The sequence below is a fragment of the Rousettus aegyptiacus genome, unplaced genomic scaffold, assembly GCF_014176215.1.
Source record: "Rousettus aegyptiacus isolate mRouAeg1 unplaced genomic scaffold, mRouAeg1.p scaffold_m13_p_12, whole genome shotgun sequence".
In the NCBI taxonomy this organism is placed as follows: domain Eukaryota; kingdom Metazoa; phylum Chordata; class Mammalia; order Chiroptera; family Pteropodidae; genus Rousettus; species Rousettus aegyptiacus.
In genome coordinates this window covers 80,481,031-80,498,481 of record NW_023416287.1, presented here as the reverse complement: position 1 = coordinate 80,498,481, position 17,451 = coordinate 80,481,031, and the positions used below count along the sequence as shown (strand labels likewise).

Genomic DNA, 17,451 nt, shown 5'->3' with positions numbered 1-17,451 from the left:
TTCACCAAACCCATAGCTAGAAAGTAACTATGAGGAAACCATCAGCCAAAGTCGAATAGAGGTATCCACAAAATAGTTCAAGAAAAGCAAGAGAAGGTTAAGAAACGGTCACAGATCAGACGAAAGAGACAGGACACTAAAAACAGTGTGGAATCCTGGATAAGATCAACAGAAAGCTATTAGGAGAAATCGAATGAAATATGCATAAAGTGGAGTTTAGTTAATAATATTATGGACAATGCTAATTTCTTAATTGTGACAAACATAACCATGGTAACGTAAGACGTGGATATTAAGGAACACCTGCTGAGAGATTTAAAGAACCATGTACTATCTCTGTAACCTTTTCGTGATCTAAAAGTACTCCTAAGTAAAAAGTTTAATCATAAACAATAAAAAGTTTATGCGCCTAGAGTGCAAACTGAAGCTTCTTTAAAAGCAGCAGCAACTCTCCCACTCACACCTCTGCTGTGGGGTACAGCGTCCGGGGCTTTGTGTTGGGGGTGCAGACAGTGTATCCGGGGTGCACTGTCTGGAAAAGGGCGTGCGCGTCCGGGCGCGGCGGGAGCCCAAGCTCCTCCTCGGAGCCGCCGGGGCGCCGGACTCTGCCCCGGGCGCGCCCTGCCAGGCGGAGCCCAATCGGCCGGAGGCGGAACCACCCTGGCCGCGCGGAGCCCACCCAGGCCTGACGCGGGGAGCGGAAGGGAGGAGCGGCGCCGGGACCCCGCGCGCGCTGAGCGCCCTGCAAGGTCAGCGAGCCCCTGCGATCTGCGGCCCCTGCGGCGCGCGCCAGGTCACCCTCACCCCAGGTGAGTGGGTGGCCAAGTGCCCTTGGAGTCGGTTTCTCCAGCGCAACTAAGGGCACCCAGGGCATTTCCCTGTAAACAGGTCCTTGGTGAGGAGAGTTTCCTCCCGTGAAGCTCTGTCCTGTGCTCGGATTCCCTGGTCGAGAAGTTTCTGCTCCTCTGGGGAGGGAAAAAGTTGCTTTTCCTCCGAGAAAGGATAACACGTCCTTAGCGCGGTGCACACCTGATTTTTCAGGTTGCTGTTATGTAGTCCTTTGGCCAGGGGACCCTGCGATTTCTGCTTGCTAAATACAGGACGCCGTGGAGAAAGCCTCCGGAAAACTTGCTGTCACCTGTGAACCCCTGCGTCGCGGCTTGGATAGGTCACATGGTTTGCAATTTTTAAGAGCACAAACGAATGAATGAATGAAGGAAGGAAGGAAGGAAGGTGTTTGTCTTGCCCTTCATTCATTCATGATGGCTTCTGTAGCTGCAGGTGTAGCGGAAGCAGAACAGCTCACGGACTGACAGTTTTCTGCTGTCCTGGGATATTAGCGCTGGAAGTTCCAGAGCCCTGGGTAGTTGTGCAAAAGCGCAGTGTTATCTTACTGAAAGGACACCGTGGCGCAAAGATAGATTTTAGATTGAATGATGACATGGCTGTGATTTCCAGCCTTCTTCGTAAGAAAAAAAAAAAAATGCAGAGAGAGAATATAAGGATCGGAAGAAGCAATTAGCTCCGAGCATAACTGAAGCTGTGTCCGTTCCCTATTACATTATGGCTGTTTCATTCTAGGAATCCAAACCTCCTTTACCTTCTTGGTATATACAGACTAGATGACTTGTGGAAATACAGCAGGAGTTGCTGTCTTCTGCATCTGCAGTAGGGAAAAGATAATCTGTCCTTTTCATTTTACCTAATGCTATTAAATATTCAGTCTGCAGAAGTCTGGCTTCCCAGAAATTTGAGCTGAGCTGGAGTCTCAGGTACCCTGGCAGACACAATAGGTGCTGTTGTTTCGTGTTGCTAGACTCTCCCCATCCCCCTACACTCATAGTTAGAGAGCAAGGTCTCTGACAGGGCCATTTGTGCCTAAGGCAGGCCCTTACTTTACAAAAAGAATGAAAACAGTTCATACTTCCTGTGACCCAGACGAACTTCACAAGTATTCTACCTTCCTGATTTGCTAAATAACTTAACCTGGGCTAACTAAAAAGAGGCTCTTGAAATAAATAGACACTATTTCAGTTGTATTTTTCCCCTTTATGATTTTGTGAATTAATATAGGCATGTCACTTGTTAACTTATCGATTTACAATGTGCTAGACAGTGGGCTTGAGTTGTAGTACGAATTCTGGCCAAAGATGAAAAATGAGGTGTATATTTATTTGTGATAAGGACTAAGAAAGAAAAGAATTGAAGATTTCTGGAGGGAATTTAAAAGTCTTTTAAAGTAGTTGTTTCAAATCTTTTGAACTTAGATAACTTACACCTAAATTATATGGCCATTTTTATTGATTGAAAAAATTTCATGATGGCAAAATGGTCCTATCAATTTAATAACACGTTTAAGTGAATTCACATTTTCCTGAGCATGAAATATACATGTGTTCGGAAGCTGAAAGCATGTATGTGTTCATATTCAGTTTTAGGAAATATTTGGTGCACCTGGATTTTTGGCCGATTTATGCATTCATTGAACCAATGCTTTGTTGTCCTGTTGCACAGGACACGGTGTTGTGTGTTGGAGACACTGGGGATCCTGCTCTGTGCAAATAGGACATTTTCCTGAGCTCGTGGAATTTACACAACAGTGGAATTCTCCAGGACACACAGGAGACCAGGGGTTAGGAACCATATCACTGCTCATCCATCAATTCTGGCAGTGACTGAAACTGGATTTTCAACTCATACTCTTTTACACTGATTTAAGTAGTCAAATCTAAAAATTGTAAAGAAAGTTATATGTTATTGGAGTCAGTGTTTTTCTCTTTTGCTTAGGTTGGGAAATAACTTAAGAATCATGTGTTCTGGGTTTAATATTATGAATTATTGAGATATTAAACCTAAAATAGCTAAATATCAGTGTGGTGCAAATTAAATAAAAACTACACTTGCTGTAGTGGATACTAGTAATTTAGGGGAAAATGAATGAATGAAAAACTTCAAATCAAGGGAACGCTATCAAGTTATTTTTTACTCTAAAATTTAAAAATATCCCTGCAATTATATTTTACTCCAGAGGAAATAAAGACTTTATTCAAGGCATTCCTGCTTTTTTCTTTTTTTCTGTTTCTTTTCTTTGTTTTTTTTTTTGTTTTTGAAAAAAACAGCTTTATTAGAAGTATAATTTACATACCATTAAATACATTCAGGTGTATAATTCAATAAAATTCTTAGTAAATTTACAAAATTGTACAACCATTACCACAATTCCATTTTAGAACATTTTCAAATGCAAAAAAAATCCCATATAACTGTTCACAGTCACTTGCCATTCTTACTCCCAGCCCTGGGCATCTGCTAATCTATTTTCTGTTTCTACGGAGTTGACTTTTCTGAACATTTTATACAAATGGAATCATATACTATATGGCCCTTAGCACCTGGCTTCTCTCATCTAAAATAACGTGTTTGAGGTTCATTCAGGTTGTAGCATGTATCAGTAGTTGTTACTAATTAATATTCATTCCACTGTATGACTATAGACTTTTCTTCACTTACATTGAATTTATAAGACAACTACATTAGTCTAACTTCCATGGTAACATAATTTGAAAATAACTAATAGGAGTCAAACTTTATATTTATTCCTGGTATAGATTACAGATATTTCCTGAATGTGACATAACTTTCCATGACATTCCCATGAAAACTGTAAATAGTAAACCCCGTGCAGATAGAAAGAAGCATCAGTCACTTAGTTTCCTAGATCTTTAACTCTTGACATTGATATTTGTAAAGAGCATGCATCTCCTTTGCAACATTTCTTTGCAACTGACATGCATTTAGAGTGGGAGAATTTTGAATGATCGTTTCACCTAAGAGTGATAACTGAAGCACTAAACCAAGAGTACTTTTTAGTGTCATATTTTAGTGATACACTTAACATAAAGCATGAATCATCTGTAGCTTTTAGCCAAAGAGTAGAAGGGCGTGGACCTGGGTTTGTGTGCTTTTAGTTTAATTATTCTGTAGTTTCTATGACTGTGCTGGAGAATGAAACCGATATAACTGTTTGAGTATTTACGAAATCAGGCACTAGTTTGAGCTCTTACAGAGAAAATCCAAACACAGAAGAAATGCTATTCCTTTTTCCTTTGGGTCCTTATTAGGAACTAGGCCCCAAACACAAGTTATCCAGGTTCCTATTAAGTAGTGCTATTTTTCTCTGTGTATTCTGGAGAACAAGCAAATAAGAACTTTCTAACACTGCAAAAGCACTGACTGTGGGTAAACACTTCTCTTAGCAATCAGACGGAGCTGTTTTCTTATATACCTCCATTCACCCTTCTTTGCGTTAGCTACTATATGGCAAATGCATTTTTAGGAGGTTACACTTGACAACTTATGTTTAAAGATCCTCTTAGGGAAATTCCTCTAGTTGAGTAGAAATCCTTCTCTAAAAATTTGGCAGGTTCTGTGAGAGTAAAGAGAAGACAATGTGTCTCCGAATGCCTGTAAGTCGCTGCTGAAATTGGAAGTTGCTATTGGGTGCAAGAAAACAAAAAGCTTTAACATATCTCAAAGGTTTATTTTATTGACAACGGAGAATGCAAAGGATTTTATCTTTAAACTTTTAACATTTGAAAACAAAAGAGACTGGGTTAAATAATACAGTTTCCAAAGCTGACTGTGCTCTTTTGGAGCTCAGTTTTTCTGCTTGAAATATCAAAACAATCAAAACTCCTGAGCAGGATCACTACTGCTTTAGCAATCTGTGTTTAGATGAACTGATCAGTCTCTGTTGGTAACGTCTTTTTTTTTTTTTTTTTGATTAAGTAAGGGTTTAAAAATTTCTAGAACAGACGTATTTTTTCTAGTCATACACTGCCAACCTCATTCCAAATGTCTCTTAGGAGTCATGTACCAATTACGGGAATCCATCTTCATCCTCACTTTCATGCACTCCGAAATCGGAGTGGACTCGCTCCACAGAAAGAAAGGTTTCGTCAGCATTGAGCTGTAAGCATCTTCTCATTACTTTGATGAGCTCATTCACTCATCACTCAGGCTGATAGGATCTGATATTAGGAACTTGGTTTTACCCAGAACCAGAAACTGCTTCTCACCCTTGCATCTTTCTATTATCACCTGGGTTTTGGTAGGATGCTACACTCGGGTTGTTTTGCCATCTTTCTGGTGCAGAGGGGTGGGCAGAAGCAACGGCCAAGCACAGGGTCAGGGCTGTGTAAGGCGGTGGCCACCCTGAATAGATTTTTTTAGCCACGGATCTGATAGTCTATGTGAAATGGGAAACTGTGAAGAATAAAAGCATGTTATGCATCTAGAAAATGATTAGGAGGGTTGAATCGATGAGATAAGGAATTCTAGGTTCATGAATTAGATTTAAATCTTGCAGTTGCAAATATTCTTATATACTCATATAGTTCTCCTGCTTTTCCACCTTCGTGTATAATAAGTATGATTAATTTTCTTAAGGTGGTTATGGTTTCCCTTGTTTCTGTGTATTTTGTATATCGACAAAGTCAGGCAGTAGTTCGAGCTCTCACCATAATGCATGCCGGGCCTCGTTGACTATTCTTGTAGCAGCAACAGTTCTACCTGTCAATAGCCGGTCACCAGCTTGCTTTTTATCAATCCTGATCCCATCACTGCTTTTTGCCATTTACTTTGAATGGCAATAATTTGAATGGAGAAAAACAAACCCAGCTAATTGTGTCCTCCAGTTAGTTCTGATAAAGTCAGTGAAGTTCTTGGATTTTGAACTCTCAACTGTACTTTTCCTTTTTCTAAGGTACTGCTGGATTATTATTTTTTAAATAAAAGTATATAAACTCGGCTTTTTTAGTATTGAGTTCAATTAGTTTTGACAAATGGTTACATTCATAGAACCACCATCACCATCAAGATATATCACCCCCCACCAAGAAATATTACTCTATGTCCCCTTTGTAGTCAGTGCCTACCCAACTCCCAGTCTCCAGGTAACCACTGATCTATTTTCCGTCCCTGTAGTTTCAAAGTTTCTAGAATATCATATAAATGGAACTACAGAGTATGTAGCCTTTTGAATTTGGCCGCCTTCAGTCAACATAATGTATTCGAGATTCATCCGTGTTGTTGTGTGTATCAGTAGCTCATTCTTTTATATGGATGAGTGGAATTCACCTGTCGATGAATATTTGAATTTTTTTCCAGTGTTTGGCAGTTATCAATATTTGTAGTTTGCGGAACATAAACTTTCATTTCACTTGGGTAAGTACCTGGGTGTGGGATTGCTGGGTTGTACGATGGGTGCCTAACTTTACAGGAGACTTCCAATACGTCGTCCAACGTGAAGGCACATTTCGCATTTCCACCAGCAGCAGACAGGAGTTCCAGCTGCTCCGCAGCCTCACGCACACGCAGTGTTGTCTGTCTCCCCTCCCCCGCTGGATAATTTTTAAAACAAAATAACTTATGTCGAAGCTATAATATTCCAGGATGAGTTTAGGAAGCTGTAGCTATTTTGTAAATTTCTTCTACTCTTAAAATATTGTATAGAGCCCCAAAAGACATTTTCTAAAAGGGCATCTTTCTTCTCACTATTACAAATGACTGAGCTATATGTCGTGGACATCTGCTTCTTCTCCTATTTCCTTTACTGACAAGTCACAAGTGGCTTTTGAGATTGTTCACTGAGAAGGTCAGAGCAAGGGGAATAATTGAGTGCTTGGTGGGAAGAGGTAGGAACAGCGAGGGGACAACAGAGCTTATCATGGACACTTTCAAATGATGACCGATAAGCAAATGTCCACAATAAGTTGTGAATGTAAGTATTTAATATTCTTCGAATGTGTATTATGGGTAAGATACTCCATTGAGCACTTTTTCTATGTTAGCCCATTTAATCCCCCTATAACTCTATGAGGAAGTTAACATTGTCATGTCAATTTTTCCGTTGAGGAAGCTGAAGCCTGGGGAGATCAAAACTTTTCCTGAGGCTACCCAGCTAGTGGGGAGAATAGAGTAAGAATGGGCTTACTAGTAAGCTTTTAAGAAGCCCCTAGTAAGAAGGCCCTGTTTTTAAGCCAGGAAGCCATATTGCCTCTGTTTGTGGGATAAATCAGTTGGGACAATATCTGCTCTGGTTTCTGCAGGGAACTCGCTATTTGACTGTTACTTGGTGACTTACTTTGGAAACCCCTGATTACTAAACTAGCTCGGGCCCAAAAAACTACACTTGGAAATCCATTCAGAGTAAGGCAGGAGGCAGAGTGGTATGTTGGGAAGAGCCGGCAGACTCTGGGTTGGCATCCACGACCATCATTAACGCCGTTACCCAGCTGTCTTTGCGTAATCACATTGCACCTCCTTTTCCCATCGGTAAAATGGAAATGATGACGCTGACCCCTCAGGGTGTTTGTGGGAGTTACGAACGGCAGCTTACCCCAGCCTGCCCATGGTGGGCACATAGCAGGTCCTCTGCCCTCCTTCCCACTCTTCTCAAACGGGACGGGATTCACGCTGTTTGCAACCTGTGCAGTTTAGTTACCATCCTAGGCACAGAGTGAAACCGGCTTTTTCTAAGTTTCAGACCTGCATATGAGGTCAGTGTATCTTGGTTCAGATGATGAGGTCATTTTATGACCTTGAAAACCATATCGCTTGTCTGTGATTTGGTTGCACTATACATATATGTATAGATATAGATTATAGATATAGATATAGATGGATATATAATATATAATAATTATAGCACAGTGTTATAATGATTAATTTTGACAATATATGGAAAATCATTTATTTTGGTAAATGACACAGTACTCTGTCAATAGTCTTTATTCCTATATTGTATTTATACCAATATTTCAACACTTTTTCCTCCCAATGAAATCCCTTTATTTCCTATCTAAGAATTTTCTATAGCACTGGCTATGAAATAAATATTGTGTGTATATAAATGAATAGCATTTGCAAATGAACACAATTAATTCTACTTTGAAAATCTTAGGTTATTATTTAAAGGCTGTTATTATTGCATGGGTTCTGTGTTAACATGCATGTCTTTTGGTAATACTGCGCATCGCTTTCAGGTAAACTGCACAGTCACCTGAGATTTAGGCAGCTGACACTGGATGTCACCATTGTGCTGTGCAATGTAGCTGCAGGACAGGTGTGCTCTTTAGTATTGAGGAGACAGTTTCTTCAAGGGTTTGGAGATAGGCTAGCTTTTCTTCCCTCGCGTACCCTAATTACCCTCGTAGCACTTTTATTGTAACTTACTTTTTCAGTTTCTAAGCTCTCCCTATATGATAGTGATCAAGAATGATGAAACAATATGCAATATTGTTAACTCAAAACTGAGAAACCGAAAACTCAGAAATTGTGCCCAGACCAATCAGGGCTCTAGGTTGCAAACCAGAGTAATTGACTCTGGCTAACTTAAGTAGAAAAAGAATTTACTGGAAGAATGTGGAGCAGCATTCAGAAGGGATGGGGAAACTCGGTTTGGGAATGGGAGAGCCCAGGGCGCTGGTACCTCAGTGAAGATCAGGCTGTAGCGAGAGCAGGATGGAGTCCCTCGGGCATTGCCGCTGGTCGCTGGAGACCTCCACTGGCATTCTTGCCGCTGGACACAAGGCACCACCCTGTGCTGTCCTCCTTTCCCAGAATAATAACGGAGTTTTGCCTGCCTCCAGCTTCGACAAGGCCGACCACTATCCCTTACTGGCATTTCCACATAGGGGCACTTGGTTTGCAGTTTGTGTTGTACCTGTGCCCCAGCCCCAGGAGGGGAGAAAGAAGAGGTAAGGGACCTGTCCCGCAAAGGCGCACACAGGTGGTGATTCCGCATGTCGGGAAGGAGACCCAAATGCTGGACGGCCACACTCTGCCAAGCACCCTCCATGGCGCTCTGTAGTCGGCACCCACAGAAGGGAGTTGAGAACAACGCTGTGTGGCCAGCTGGGCTTTACGACCCTTTCTGGGTGTTGACCTGGCATCAGTTGCATGTGCCTTATGGCACTTTACAGTGTTCCGGGCCCTGCTGAACCCTGCCTTTCCTTCAGCCCCGAGGGACACTTATCAGCTGGGGTGAGACCTGTGTTAAGTGCCTAAGGACATAGCTTTTTAGGCAAGTCAGAAGTCTTAAGTTTCGGGCTATTAAAACAAACAAACAAACAAAAAATCCTGCTAAGGTAATAGAAAAAGAAAAGAAACCTACACCACATTCCTTATTGTTCTTAGAACACTAAGCAAATCCCAGCCTCTCCTCTTGCCCTCCCCTTTGCCTGGAGCCCTCTTCTCTCAAAAGGCCACAGGGCCTCACCTCTTTTTATTCACATCTTTTGCTTAAATGCCACCTCTTTGGAGCGGCCTTCCCTTACCACACAATGGCTTCTTTTATTGGGGTTCCCCACTCTGCTTTTCTTCATGGCGCAGGTCAGCGCCTCTCATTTGGTTCCCTGTATATTTATCGTTCTGTTTATCTCCCCCTCTGTGCTGAAGGTCCCGTGAAGGCGGAGTCTCTGGCTCGCTCCTGTGGCCGCAGCTCCTAACAAAGCTGTCTTTAATAAATGTGTAATGTCTGAATTAATGAATCGATGGTTCAATAAAGGAAGGAAACACCTCTGTTAGACTCTCTAGAATATAAACAATGCCTGTATTGGCAACCTGGGGCTGCTCCAGCGAAGGACCTCAGAGTGGCTTAAGTCATACAGTCTTGGAGGCTGGAAGTTCAAGATCAAGGTGTTGGCAGGGGTGGTTCTTTCTGAGGGCTTTGAGGGAGAATCTGTCCCATGCTTCTCATGTTCCGGCTTTTGGTGGTTTTCTGGCAATCTCTGGGGTTCCTTGGCTTGTAGATACGTCACCTTGATCACAGCCTTCTATGTTACAAGGTGTTCTCCCCATGTGCATGTCTGTGTCCAAATTTCCTCTTTTTATAAAGATACCAGTCATAGACTTAACTATTCTGTAGTGACCCAGTTTCCAAATAAGTCACACTCTGAGGTACTGGGGGTTAGAACTTCAACATATGAATGGGAGGGAGGACACCATTCAACCCAAAACAGTGCCTTTTATGTGTTTATTTTATAATAGTTTAGCCATTCTTTTGTCATTAAACAGAGCAGTAAGTTTAGTTACATTATTCCGAGTGCCCAGTGATGTGTTGGTTTATTACAATGTGTAGGAATTGCTTTGTAAATTGTAAACTATTCATTAGATGTTAGCGTAATCATTTGAGGATGTTGACAAATTATTGATGCATTCTCAAAAAACCCAGTACCGTGGATTTGCTAGTCTTAAAATTCTCCAACCAAGTTTTCTTTTATAGCCCAGGTCGATCTGCGGACTGGTTAAAACATTACTCAGTTCTTCTCTATCCCTCAGACTCTTTGTTAGCAATAATCGTGGAGAATGGTTTCATATTTTATTTACTCACTTGACAAACATGTACAAATCATTTATTATGCATAAGGCACTGTTATAAGCGCTTGACAAATGTTAGCTCACAATTCCATGTGGCTTATTATTTATTAATTATCAATAATTACTATTAATATTATCTGAATTTTACCGATATGGGAACTGAGGCGCAGCGAGGTTAAAGAACTTCACCAAGGTCACACAGCTACTGAGAGGCAGAGTCAGGCCATGAGTCTAGGTAGTCTAATGTCTAGCTGCAAACTTTTTATTTGTAGAACACTTACTTCACAGAGTCTCATGGTAAAGTTCAGCGTGTGACTGAACAAAGCAGAGCTGCTTTGGTTCAAGTTCTGGAGCTCAGCACCTTTCCTCCCCCTGGGGGCCCTGTTTGCAAAGCCCGGATCTAGGAAATAACACCTCTTGGAGCAATGCCACTCGTAAGCTATCTTCAATCTACTCAGGCGTAAAATAAATAAAATTCTTTTCTCACTTTAATTAACTGATTGCATTTTATTTTGAAAATTTTATCTGCCTAATCTACTTCTGGCAGAAATAAAATGCTAAGATGGATTTTCCCCAGGATGGTAATGCCATATGGCGATTTGGACTTTGCTGGCTTAAGTTCCCCTTGGGTTTCTTTATATAAATTGAGGACTGTGATTGTAAAAGTTTTTTGAACCAAAGAGAGAAATGAAATTTGATTTTATATGAATAGAGTTGGATAACTTTGCAACAAGCTAAGCATGAACTCTGTTATGAGCTGCTTATCTTCTGTGGTTACTAATAATATAAAATAATAGAAACAGCAATATTAACATTCCTGTTCATTGAGAGCCTTCTGCAACCAAGCATTTAAAAAACTCTCATTTTTACTACTCTAGGTGTTATTGCCCCTATTTTACAGATATGTAAGTTGAGGCTAAGATTTTATGGAATTTGTTTAAGATGCCCCAACTGGTGAGTGGAGGAGGAAGGCTATTTTGAGAAATAGCAGTGATTAAGGAGCAGTGATTAAATAGCAGATATTAAGAATAAATAGCACATAAGAGAATATATTATCAGATAAATAACATGAGGCCCAACACTATTTTCAAATTATGGAAAACTGTAAGAATGCAGAATGCAGTGGGATCCATTCTAGGGAGTGACTACTTCCTATGATGAAATGCTTCTTCTCATTTGTTAGTGTACACAGTGTACAACATACTAAGAAGAAAAAAGAATGTAAATCAATAAAACGAGACTATAGCTCAAGGGAGTTTGAACTAGAGAACAAAAAATAACTCAGATCAATGTGATTTCTTGCTTGCCCATGTTTTTTCCCATTAGTTTTGCTCCAACCCTCTGCTGTACGCTAACCCAGGGGTCAGTAAACTTTTCTGGTAAATGTTTTAGACCTTGTTTGCCACGTGTTTTCTGTGTTGCAGCTACTCAACTCTGCTGCAGCAGTGCCGAAGCGCCATGTAAATAAGTGGCCATGGTTAGAGTAAAACTTCATTTACGGACATTAAACATGAACTTCATATAATTTTTATGTGTCACAAAATGTCACTCTTCTTTCGACTTGGGCTCCTGGGTGGTGGTTTTCTGGTCACCGCTCTAGCCTGACCTCCCGCCCCCAGCCTTCTGGTTCCCAAGCACATCGGTGATTGTCTCTGTGGGTGTTTCTTTTGCTTTGAGCATTTAAATGTTATTGTGCACCAAGAACGTAATTCCAAATAGACTTCAGAGGACCTAGAAACAGAATTACCTCCACTCACACTCTGCAAAAGCAAACTTGCCGAAGAATTTCAGCTGCCAAATCAACTTCAGCCGAAACAGATAGAAGCCCCAGCGGCTGTCTAAGAGGATTTACAATAAAATGGAAAATTCTTGGCATACTCTGTCAGTTTCATCAAAGATTAAAGGATAAATGTGGAACTCTGTGTTATCCCCAGAAGTTTTAAAGTGATGTTAGTAAATACGAAAATTCTTTGTGTGCCTTAACAGTATAGGTCATTGCTAAATTTTGATTTTTTTTTTTTCTCGCTAGTGAAACAAGCCTTAATGTGATGGAAACACTCTTGAACTTGGTGTCCAAAAGACAAAGGTTTTATTTTCAGCTCTCTTAGTTTTACTGTGATCTTGAGTAAGTTAACGTCCCCTCTAGGAATCTTGGCTTCTTTATCAGTAAAATGAGATTAATAATCCTCCCTTAAAAGGCTTTTTATTTTATTTTTTAGTTTTTTACTATTTATTATGGAAATTTCACACAGAAACAAAATAAGTAGAGGAGTGTGATGAACCCCATGTGCCCTTGCCCAATGACATTTGCATTTTGCCTAAACCTCTTTCATCTTTACCTCACTCCATTTTTTCTCTCTATTGGAGTATTTTCAAGCAATTTCAAATATAATATTATTTCATCTGCAAATGTTTCAGTATGTGTGACTAACAGATAAGATCTTTATTTAAAGACTGTCAATTTTATTATCACACCTAGCAAAATTACAGTGATTCTTTCATATCATCTATTATCCAGTCTTAAAATTTCCCCGGCTGTCTCAAAACAAAAAAAAGGGGGGGAGGGGTTTATATAGTTGGTTTATTTGAATCAGAAGACAAAAAAGATTCATATATTGCATTAGGTCATACGTCTCTTAAGACTCTTAATTTATGGCCATTTTTCTTCTCCCTATTTTTCTTCATGTAATTAATTTAAGGAAGGAACTAGTTATCTGTCCTGTAAAATTTCATGTAATCTGGATCTGACTAATTGTAACCTTCACCCTTGTAGAGTTATCAATTATCTTTCTATTCAGAGATTTACTGCTGTTCGATATAGAGGCATTGGTAGATTCAGGCTCACTTTTTTAAAAAACTGTACTTCATAGGTGATTCTTTCTTTCTACTTGCGATCACAGCACATCTAGAGGACAAAATGTCTGGTTGTCTCTTTTTTATACTTATGTTAAGACCGATTCGTGAAATCCTTCAGGGTAATGCATTCTTAATCAACCTCTCACCTAATGTTTTTAGCATCGGTTGATGAACTGTTGCTTGGATTCGCTATTTCATAAGCATTTGCAAAATGTGTGTTTTCTAATTCTATCAACCCCCCTTTGGATATATTATCAGGAATTCTTTTTTTTTTTTTATTTAAAAATTGTCCTTTCTTATCTGTTTGGTCACTATGAAATATAGTTCATACAGTAAAGGTAAGATAAGTGCTTATTGGTGTCCCCCTCGCCCCCTTTTGGGCTAATTTTTGGTATAATGGTGGCCTATGTCTACTGAGTTGGAGGATGAGCCTTGGTGGTGATGGTGGTAGTTTTTCTCCTGTCATCATAATTTAAAATTTTTTGATATGTTTCAGTCTCTCGCAGTCATTCCTCTTCAGGTTGTTTTTTGTGTCTTGTATTCAAGTAGCATTTGATTACTTTTTTGATTTCTGATATGACAAGATATCTCAGGCTCACCTTATACATTTCTTGCCCCAGACCTGAATCATTCAAGAAGCCCTGGTTTCTTTTTAGTGAAAATGGTATACCGAGACCACAGCCTGGACACTAGGAATATCAATCACTATTTTTCAATGGATAGATCTAGGATATACATTTTAAGGAAAACAAATCATTATTTTATTCATAATTTTAGTTCAGGTTATAAGGTTTTTATGTAACATTTTTGTTTCTAATTTGTATATTTTCTTTTATGCTAAAAATCTTGGTTATTAAAATGATGTTAAGACAATGACCTCTTGATTAGCACGCTTTCTTGTGGGTGAGTGCAGGTGCATGTGTGCTAACATATTTATAACCATTTCAAAAGAGCAATACCAGCATTTCCACTAATACAGTATTAGTAAGTGTAGTTTAAGATTGTTTTGCTATTCTTTTTGTTCTTAAGACATAGCGTACTGGGATTAGTAGTCCCTGATATGTATTTTAAAGTCGCTTCAAATAATTTATGTGAATGTGCCATCAACTCGATATACAGATATTTGTTCCTTATTTTGGAGGATTTTATAGGTAAAATAATTACATCGTTCAATGTCAAAACTATAAATTACGGATTGCCCTTTTCATCCCTCCCTCCCTTCTTAGAGAAATTATAATTCGATATGTCCTTGTCTGCACTGTGCAATATATTATTCATTGAATAATACATCCAAAGAAGAGTCCATAGCGGTAGGCGGTTTATGCACCAGTTCATTTTTTCCCTCCAATCTTTTACTATTACAAGTTTCAGTAAATGGCCTTTATAGATTATAGAGTAAAATAAAATGCAGCATATTAAAGATGTATGTTAAGTATAAAGTGATATACATGTATATATATATATGTATAGAAGTGATATGTGTTTATAGACATATGATTTTTGTTATAATTGTTTTAGGTTCACAGACATTTACTAAGTACTTACCTACTTTTGTGGTTTTACAGTCTAATATAATGTGGCATAAAAAGAAAAATTTTGCACATTTCCTACTCAGATAATTTGTAAGTTTCTAACCAATAATCGTTTCAGCTAGTGTTGTTTTTATATTGAATTAATTCCTGGATTGATGGATATTTATAGATATCAATAATTTAAAAGATTTTCTACCATGCAGTATTTGATTACAATGCTGACACAGAGCTTCTTTCAGTTTGCAAACCATATAATTGTATCGTCAAAGAAGGTAGTTTTGTCTAACTGATTTGTTTTCCCAAACCCAGAGTTCAGAATGACAACGGTAACAGTGACCACAGAAGTTCCCCCAAGGGGTAAGACGGAAGATCATCCTGCCTCTTATGAGTCCACATCAGCTCACATTATTGAAGAAACCGAGTATGTGAAAATGGTACGTGGGCTCCAGACATCACATTTGCCTCATACGATTTTTTAAAGTCAAGTCCGATAGGGATTGGTCGGCTTTGTTTTGACCTCTGTAACACATAAGATGAACAAGCCTAGTTAGGGAGAGGATAATCTCGATCGCTGACATTTAAACATGGGTTTAGCATTTCCTCTTGAGGGTATGAGCCTCTGTTTCTACACTTGGAGTAAAATTGAAGAACGGGCCAGGAGGGCTTGGAACACCTATCGGCATTTCGTGTGTCCCACACTATTCACGGCTGAACTTCCTCCTGTTCCATATCGTCTTTCAGGTGTTTCATGAGGGTCGGTTCTGTGTTCCTCAGTAGACTTTACACTTCTGCTGAATTTCTGTCTCTCCTTCCCTTGTTCCCTCTCACTGTTCAGTGTCGCTGTCGCCAATGACTACATGTAGGCATGTTTCTTCATTAAAAATGTGCGCTCTTGTGAGAATCCAATGATAATGACTGACAAAACATATTCGTATGAACAGTTTCTTGGAAGAGATGAAAAAATTTGGACATAGGTAGTTTGTAACATTTAGATCTATTAGTTCATGTTGAGTGTCTTGCAATTCCATAGGTCACCTAGACATAGGCCTTTATTTCATGCATAAATTTGTATGATCTCCACATAGCAATTATTCTGTAGTAATTACTAAATAGTCTTTATTCTCTAGTAATTTCTAGATAGTAATTATTTTGTAGTAATTACTAGATAGTAATTATTTTGTAGCGATTACTAAATAGTAATTGTTTTATAGTAATTACTAAATAGTAAATTAGTACTAAATTACTATATAAAAAAATAGGAACCGAATAGAATTAAATACTAATTACTAAATAGTAATTATTTTGTAGTATAATATTCATTTATATTTTAGGTTTGACTGAGCACGCGGTATAAAGACCAAATGTTCATTTTCTGCAATCTAAATAAAGTTAGCCTAAATGCAAGTTAGTCTGATGCTATCTGAGATTAGTGTGTATATATATATATATGCTACTTTCTAGATAAATCAGGTACACTGCCGCTGGTATAGAGAAAAAAAGTATTTGGCGTTAAAACCCTTTGAAAAAAAATAAACTATTCGTTTTCTTCTAGATTCGAACTACTCTGGAAAAGATCCGAAATCAAATGTTTAAAGATGAAACAGGACATACTAGTACAAAGTACAAATCTGATGCAAAGGTAATGAATTTATCAAAATATACCACTTCAGTAAATATCCTTCAGTAAATAAACATAAAGCCATATAGACTTTTCTTGATAATTATTAAATTATTTTTTGAAGTTTCAAACGATGAGTGTTATTTTGTCATTATCTAAAGATGTTAATGGGCATATGTATGAAATATTTAACCACAGATGTCATTAGTAGAATCAGATTGGAATGACCAAAGCCTACTCGAATATTTTAAACTGGGCTTAATTACCTAAAGCAGTGGTCCCCAACTTTTTGGCACCAGGGACCAGTGCTCCTATGAGAATCTAAGGCCTGATGCTCTGAGATGGAGCTGAGGCAGTGATGCTAGCGCTAGGGAGCGGCTGCCAATACAGGTGTTGTTCGCTGGCCTGCTGTTGACCTCCTGCTGTGTGTCTGGGTCCCTAACAGGCCACGGACCAGTACCGGTCCGCAGCCTGGGGGTTGGGGATCCCTGCTCTAAAGTATAAGGGGAGATGTCACCCAGCCAAGATTCATGGCAGCAACATTTCCCAATGACAGACAAAGGTACAAGATTTCAGGTTCACCTGGTCCACACTAGAGGACAGACTGTTGAAGCCATTAGGCCAAATGATCAGACAACCAATAGGCTTAAAAGCACCTCCTTCCATGCAACCGGCCTTATATTCTTAAAGTTAAGCAATTTGCACTTAGCCTTGTCTGGATTATGCCAGGTTAAACCTCATCTGAGCCAAGTGCTCCTTGTCAATGTTATCCACTCTGTAGTATGGCCACAGGGAACACCAGACACAGGATGTGATACATAAACATGGTCTCCTTTATCATCCTCTGCAAACTGACACAACAAGTTCCAATCATTAAATTAAGTGTTCTGAAACTAGAAAAAAGGCTAATGTTTGTGAATGATGAGAAAGATCAAAAATTCACTTTTGAGTTGCCTATTAGAACTCCAGGTGGAGCTTTCTAGTGGGTGGCTCGATAGCTGATTCTGGAGTTGAGGGCAGAGATCTGGGGTAGAAAGTCTAAGCAACAGAGATTTGGGGAGTAAG

General features: G+C 39.2%; 1 protein-coding gene across 3 annotated transcripts in view; it reads left to right on the top strand.

The window, feature by feature from the left end:
* The first annotated feature begins 647 nt into the window (after positions 1–647).
* The window catches only part of CCDC68 (coiled-coil domain containing 68), a 39,560-nt gene continuing 22,756 nt past the window's right edge, over positions 648–17,451 (top strand). For 2 of the 3 annotated variants that reach the window (XM_016129192.2, XM_016129189.2), the window contains exons 1-3: positions 679–809; positions 15,078–15,202; positions 16,321–16,407. In XM_016129192.2, coding sequence (XP_015984678.1) covers positions 15,086–15,202; positions 16,321–16,407 — 204 coding nt within the window. In that variant the 5' untranslated portion in view covers positions 679–809; positions 15,078–15,085. Of the gene's footprint in view, positions 810–15,077; positions 15,203–16,320; positions 16,408–17,451 lie in introns of all 3 variants that reach the window. The other variant, XM_016129190.2, reaches the window with a different exon arrangement.